Here is a 7,840-nt window from a genome sequence, read left to right on the forward strand (position 1 = left end):
GCAAAGCTGTCTGACCCTGTAGTGGGCCACAGGTTTGCTCCAAAATTAGATCACGCCTGGTCAAGTCTGAAAAGAGGAACGTACTCTACGCAACTGTTTTTAGTTAAAAGATCTTTCCAGATGATTGAAGTTTGTCTCGTCAACGTTAAACGCTGTTCACAAACCAATTTAGTCTTTAATGGGACATATTTCACACTGACTTTAAAGATACAATGCAAAATATCTGTCCTGATTATTCGCAGTTTCACACTTTTTCTGCCCCTCTGTGTGTTTGAAGGTTCTCGGCGCTCTCTCTCTTTTTCCATCCGTCTGTCACTTGCTTCTGCAGTCGCACATGCGCGTCATGACAAACAAATCCAACTGTAAACATCTGCACCGCTGCAGTCTGTCTGTGTGTTATTCTGCTGCGAGCTGCTCCATCCACACCAGCACTGCACATGTATCACGGTGCTTTGTGTTGGACCAAAAAGTGAAAGAAGTGAGAAAAGAGTGGAAAATTAACATTGTTGTTGTTGTTGTTGTTGTTGTTGTTGTTGTTGTTGTTGTTGTTGTTGTTGTTGTTGTTGTTGTTGTTGTTGTTGTTGTTGTTGTTGTTGTTGTTGTTGTTGTTGTTGTTGTTGTTGTTGTTGTTGTTGTTGTTGTTGTTGTTGTTGTTGAATAGGAAAAGAGAAATCCATTATTGTATTTTTACTTTGATTGATTGATTGATTGATTGAGATGTTTAACATTGTCTGTTTCTTAACTACTTATTTTAAAATAAATAATACAAATAATAATAAAAGAAACAAAAATACAAATAATAAAACTACTACTACTACTACTACTACTACTACTACTACTACTAATAATAATAATAATTATTATTATTATTATCAAATAATCATAAACGAAAAGTGACATTATGATGATTATTATTATTATTATTGTTATTATTATTATTAATTGTTGTCCTTGTTTTAAAATATTTATGGAGCAATAATAATAATAATTGTTATTATTATTATTTGTTTATTATTTTATTTCTTTAGAAAACTATATTCGTCATTGTGGAGGTTTTTGTCTTGCACATCAGCAAATCTTTGTGCAACTTGTAATTTGACAAATTTTATTTTCCTTTCATAGATATTGACTTCAAGTATAGAATAGTAATAGATGAAAATTGAACAGTTTATTTTCATACATTCACTTAAATGCAATTACGTCATGCAATTCACATTTTGATTAAATGTTTCTTGTCTAGGTTTGTTGCTTTCTCTCATCTGTCAATGCCTTTAGTGTCGCTGAGTCTTTCCAAACAGACACAGTTCTTTCACATGCGTTTGGATGACAAGTTTCAAGCAAATGATCAGCTGAACGCTGGTCAACATCAAAACCTCAAGCGTTTTCCATCAAAACACTACCAATCCTTTATTATGAAATGGCTGCGGCCCATATTGTCAATCAGTATGAATCTGCCATTATCTTACAAAGCCCTCATGTTCTCCGTGATTGATTAAAATGCATGACAGCTGCTTTAGTCTCTATTCAAACAGTTGAGTTATTCAGCTTTAAAGGTTGAATTTGTTAATAGATATTTAAACTTGTTAATTACATTTGGCCATAGATTCCCAGCAGTTCATTTCAACCCTTAACTGTTTTAACTTCAATCCACTCTCTGAACATATTTCTTTATGATATAAAGATCATACATCAGCTGAAAGCCCATCAGCCTTTACACACTCCAGACTAAGTATGTTATTACCGTGTGCGGCGTGAGCTAGAGATCGCTACACAATAGGCTCTGAACAATCGCTGAGTCGTTTGAATGGGACAAAGCTGGGAAATAATAGCACTGCTGATGTTCGAGGAGTTTAATGAATACCTGTCAGCGCTGCCAGAGGACAATAGCGTCTCCTCCGGGGAAGTGATTGGTTGTTCTGGGCTGAGGCGTTCCCTCAGGACAGACACACGTGATGAACTGATGAGTCTAGTTAACAAGTGAAGCATGTGCTGGAATGTGTAACGCATTCATCTGTGTGTGCATACGTGTCTAATGTACATGTGACATAAGAAATTCACATCTGTGATCAGATATGTTCTCTTGCATTACTGCACCGATTCCATCAACAACTGATTAGCAAGGTTTTCGTCATGAGACATTGACTATTATTTTATAGTAATAAAATAAAAAATAATAAAAATAAAACATAATAATAAATAATTACAAATACATTACTTGAAAACATTTTTTATTCATTTTTGCAACAGCAATTAGAAAGTTTTTTTTGTAATGCAGCATTGGTTGTGTGTTATAGTAGTAACAATAATAATAAAAGGATTTATTTATTGATTGACTGTTTCATTCATTCATACATTTGCAAAAGGAATGAGCAGTGTTTTGTTATGAAACATTTGTTGTTGTGCGTAAAAAGATTAGTAAAACATTTATTTATCTATCTATCTATCTATCTATATATTTGTTTGTTTATGCAATAGGAATTAGCTAGGTTTTTGTAATGAAATTTTGGTTGTTGTGTTTTGTAAAAGATAATAATACGTAAAAAAAATAAAATGAATTGTAAAAAAAAATATTAATTTTTGCGATGGAATTAGCAAGGATTTTGTTGTGTAAAAAGTGTGTAAAAAGATATGTTCATTCATTCATTCATTCATTCATTCATCTACAATAGGATTTAGCAAGGTTTTGTAATGAAATATTGTGTAAAAAATAAGTAAATTACATGTAAAATATTATTTATTTATTTATTTATTTTTGCTATAGAAATTGGGATTTTTGTGATGAAACACTGATTGATGTGGTGTAAATTTAAACTAAAAATACATTTAAAAAATTAGTATTAGTTAGTTATATACCATAGGAATTAGCAAGGGTTTTATAAAATAATAATAATAATAATAATCATAATAATAATAAGTTAAATGTAATATTCATTCATTCATTTTTGCATTAGAAATGAGCAAAATATTTATTGTAATGCAACATTGGTTGTGTGTTGTAAAAATATATAATAATAATAATAATAATAACAATAATATAATAATAATAATAATAATGATGATGATAAGTACAAAAATAAATTAAGCCTTATTTATTTATTTATTTTCAATTATAACACTTGTTATAATGGCATCTGGCTAGACATCTAAAACAAACTGAGCCTGTGTTCTTGAATACATTTTTTGCTGTTTTCTCCATCAGTAATTCTAGTGCCTAAACTTCAAATTGGCTCTCCCAGCAGCGTTAAAAACAAAACTGTTATTCAAATGTTGAATAAATTATGCATAGAAAGCGAGCAACGCATGAACTCCCATTCCATCAGAGTCAGTGAAGTTGTCACTGCGATTTGACATGGTTTCACGCTGCGGTTTCAGCCAGTAGTTCAGCATGAGCTCACTGACTGGACTCCAGCGCTTAGACTATTGGCTCATTTAAAAACCTCTGGTTTGCTTTTGTCAGAAATCGTTTGCAATGCTTAGTCACTGCACTGAAACACAGTGTAGACTATATGCTGAATATATTTCACACATTTGTTTGCGCATGACAAAAATACATGTTCCCTCACAAAGCCTGTACCGCGACCAAGAAGCTGAAGTCTTGATACTTGTGCCAACAGCAGAAGCAGCACAGAGATATTTTGTGATGCGAGGTTTGGTTTTGAAGCAGTGTGTTTGATATGCATGAGGACTGGCTCCTGTGGATCGGATGTGTCATGTGGAGATTTCTCAGCAAGGAGAACTGGCTTAAAATCTTGAGGTAATATCTAATTAAGCTCTCAAAAATAACATTTCAGAGTTTGCTGGCACTGAGACAGTCATTAGGGCTTTATTTAAATTTTTTCCCAATGATTCCATTGCGCAGTTATGAATTTATTAATTCAAAAACCAAAATGTAAATAAAAATAAATTAGATATATTTGTTTAATTATTTTTTTATATTATCTTATTTATTTATTTAAATACATTTTATTTCTTTATTAATTTATTTATACAAAAGCGGCTTTTCTCCATAAAATGAAGAAGTTGATTTATTAATTCAAAAATTATTTATTTATACAAAAGATGTTTTGTAGAATGTCCATGCTGCTCTTTTCCATAAAATGAAGGAATTAGTTGTCAGTTTATTTATTCAGTTTTATTTATTTATTTATCTAAATAAATTACATAAAAGAGGCTATAAACATCCCTAAAGTGTCTGCAATTAAAAAAAAAATCTACATATTCATTCAAAAATAAGAATGCAAATAAACCACTTCATTTGTTTTTAAATAAATAAACAAACAAACATATAGATAAATAAATAAATGCTTTGAATTTTATCCACTTTAGTTTTGTTCAGTTATACAATCTAGTTATTTAGTTGTGATTAGTAATGCAGAAGCAATTATTGGACTCTCATAAAGTCATGTTGCATCAAAATGATGACAGATGGTTCCAGTAAATAAATGTCATTGTTCAGTAACTGAATCGACTCACTGTTGATCTGTTCAGAAATGACTCAGGTGGCATCTGTCCTTGAGGAAAGACCTAGGCAGCATTCGCAAAGCCACCTGTATCTCTACAGCTGCACGGCTCACACTCAGATAGTACTGACGCCGTCAGGATCTCTCTGGTGCCACAGACTCCATTAGACTGGATCAGAGCAGACAGGAAGTGTGATTTGATTGCAGCACAGTCAATCCATTGGAAACAGAGAGACATTAAAACATGACTTTATTAATATTCTCAGTGTTTTCTCACGTCTTCCCTGTGTGAGCTCTGGAATAATTCATGAGGGTCCACTGTGTAGAATTAAATCCAGATTGATGTCATGAGGAGCCACATGAGGTTATGGAACATAAATAAATAAAAATTTCCAATATAAAATTAAATCCTAAACTTATATAATAGTGCTTTCAACTCTTAATATGTTGCTAATGGAATAAAATACATAAATCAGTTATCAGTTTATTCATTCAAAAATAAAAAGTGCAATGCTATGTAACTGCTTGAATATAAGTGCCACATTTTTAGTTATTAAATATAGTTACATTTATAAACATTAATGATTTAAAAAAAAATAAATTTACTCATTTTTATTTGTTTTTATTTTATTACATCCAAAATTTTTGTTTACATAATATATGTAAGTGTGCTGTGTATATTTATTATCTATACATAAATACACACACATGCATGTATATATTTCAGAAAAATAGTTTGTGTATATATTAAATATATTTATTTATAATATAAATTATATAAATATAATTGACTTCATAGATTGATAATTGATTCAGCTGCATAAAAACTCTGTGACAATTTTGTGACACTATTGACACAGAAATCACACACTTCATCATTTAGGATAATTTTGTTCATTTTTAAACGAAAACCAGCTGATGTTTATAAGTAAAAACGTGGGTCTGAAGCAAAACCAGTTTTTAATTTAGAGAGTAATTACTTCTAGCTGTATTTTCTTGTCTAAATGATGAACATTTGTATTTGACAACTTTCTTGTGTGAACTCAAAATCAACCTCTCAGGTTTTTTTTTCTTCCAGTGAGAAGTTTATGGTGAAACTCAACAAAAATGGTGGCCCAAAAAACCCAGAGAAGGTCGATCGTCTCTGCGCCCTCTTTACGGTGGGACTAACAACCATTATTGCTATGGCTAGAAAAATACATAAAAAAGGGACACTAAGTAGCTTCTCTTATTTTCTCACAGGACTTAAGCAACAAGGACATGAAGCGAGATCTGTACATTGTGTCCCAGGTCATCAGGACGGGTGAGTATCCCGTCTCATTTAGCCTCTTTCCCTTTCTGTCTCTCCTCTATCCATTTCCTTCATTTGGAGCCAAATGTTGCCACAAGGCACTGCATTTCTGCTAGCAACTGCATCTCTAGAGCTCTTACATAAGTGTGGCACTGCAAGCTTAATTCCAGTTTATAAAGGGACAGGTGACTGGGAGGCTGGAACAGACCATTCAACCCCCCAAATGAGACAAAACTTTTCCTCTTTTGAGTCTCAATGGCCATTTTTAACCTCTTTTGTGAGGATTGTGGAAACTTTGATTATCTTTAGATGTTTCTGTGATGGCAGGCGGGTGGAAGTGTTTGAAACTCGTTTGAATTAGTTTCATAAAATTATCAGAGTAGTACATTTTGATTTGATTTCTGCCCTTTTAAGTTAGTTAATTCACTGATTTGATGATCCGTTTGCATTAACATTTTTTATAGTTTTTTAATAAGAATAAGTAATTCTGGATAACTTATTTGTCACGATTTATTATTTTATTGTTATATTTGACTTGATTCTTCATCAAATTTTTTTCTTGATTTTTAATTTATTTTTATATTCAGAAGGCCAAAAATAATGAAATACCATTGTTTTAGTTATATTTTCCAGCTATAGGAGTACTAAAGTGATATAATTTGCCAATAATTAGCCAATAAATTGACACAAACATTAATGTAACAACATTATAATGGCCACTGATCCACAGGGAAATGTTGCTCTATAGGCTAACAAGCTAAAATATGTCATTTGCTGTTTCTTGCATGCACGGACAGGATTTGTATAATCATGCAGATGGTACTGTGTACCCGTATTTCTGACAGTGATGTATAATGTATTTTTGTTCAGGGCGGATGTTGTTAAACGACTCGAAGAAAGGCCCCCCTCAGGTCCAGTACCGCCGGCCGTACGGATGCGCAGTGCTGGCCATGAGCGATGTCCTTCAGACCATCTCTGAACTCAAAGAGGAGAAAGACTTCGTGCTCAAAGTTTACACGTAAGCCCCTTCTGTGCACTTTAGAGCCATTGTTCTGTTTGATTCATCAATTAAATTGAAAAGAAAGACTTGGGAACTAAGTTTATTATGAGCTGCATTAAACCATGAGTGAAAAATCACTCGCTTGCCTTGTTAAATCTACAGTCTTGACAAAACAATTGAGCGATGATGGATAAAAGCCACTCAGGAATATATTAGCTTCTCTGTTCCAGCAAGAACTATGAGTTATTGTAGCCTCCATTTGAGATTTGCAAAGCTGAGCATTGTAAACACGAATTCATGTAAAATTAATGTAAATGACGCACTGTACGGATCAGACGAACATATTTGCTTCGTGACTGACAGGATGTTTTCTCAAACTCAGATTTGTCATTGCATTTTGATAAAAGGAGTTCCCTTTCAAGGGAACTTCGAACTGCGTCCTCTAGGGGTCGCTATGGGGAAAGCCTCATCGTGACCCGTGTCTGAAGCATACATTGAAAAAACACCAACAAAACGTTGGCCGGCGACAGCCCATGACATCACTACCGGTGCGATTATAGTATAAATAGGCGCCGGGAGAACATGTCATTCTCTTCTTCGTCTTCACTGACCGTTTTGTTTTAAGCATGCAATTTCCGTGGAAAAAGGCTTAGATGGCAGGGCATACGCAGCAGCAGGTCAGGCTGTTGCTTCGTTGCGCACAATGCGGTGCTCCAGGCATATTAGGCTGACCTGCTGGAAGACCTGGATAAAGGCCTGATGAGGTAGCTGAGTTTCGCCGCACCACAGATCTCTCTCTGTGCTATTAAGCATGGCAGCTATAGTAGGTATTGAGAGACATCTGTGGGTGAACCTGGCAGATATCGGGATGGAAGAGAGGGGCTTTCTTCTCGATGCGCCGGTTTCGCCTTCTGAATATTTTTGGTTACCTCCGTTGAGACGGTGGTCGAGAAGTTCAGGGAGGCAAAGGCGTGCTCAGCGGCCTTCAGTCCTTCATTTCACGATGGTCCAGGTCTAAGCCCGAACAGCATAGGGGTACTGGTCTGTCTCGGTCTGAGGATCAGAGACGGCCACAGAAGGCTAGTGTCG

General features: G+C 34.2%; 1 protein-coding gene across 1 annotated transcript in view; it reads left to right on the forward strand.

Annotated features, from left to right (window-relative positions):
- LOC107677038 (dedicator of cytokinesis protein 3-like) overlaps positions 1-7,840 on the forward strand; it is a 245,045-nt gene that overhangs the window by 171,342 nt on the left and 65,863 nt on the right. The window contains exons 10-12 of the mRNA XM_016471828.1: positions 5,539-5,620; positions 5,703-5,763; positions 6,622-6,769. Of these exons, the coding sequence (XP_016327314.1) occupies positions 5,539-5,620; positions 5,703-5,763; positions 6,622-6,769 (291 nt within the window). The remainder of the gene's footprint in view (positions 1-5,538; positions 5,621-5,702; positions 5,764-6,621; positions 6,770-7,840) is intronic.

The sequence above is a fragment of the Sinocyclocheilus anshuiensis genome, unplaced genomic scaffold (assembly GCF_001515605.1).
Source record: "Sinocyclocheilus anshuiensis isolate Anshui unplaced genomic scaffold, SAMN03320099.WGS_v1.1 scaffold584, whole genome shotgun sequence".
NCBI classification, from domain to species: domain Eukaryota; kingdom Metazoa; phylum Chordata; class Actinopteri; order Cypriniformes; family Cyprinidae; genus Sinocyclocheilus; species Sinocyclocheilus anshuiensis.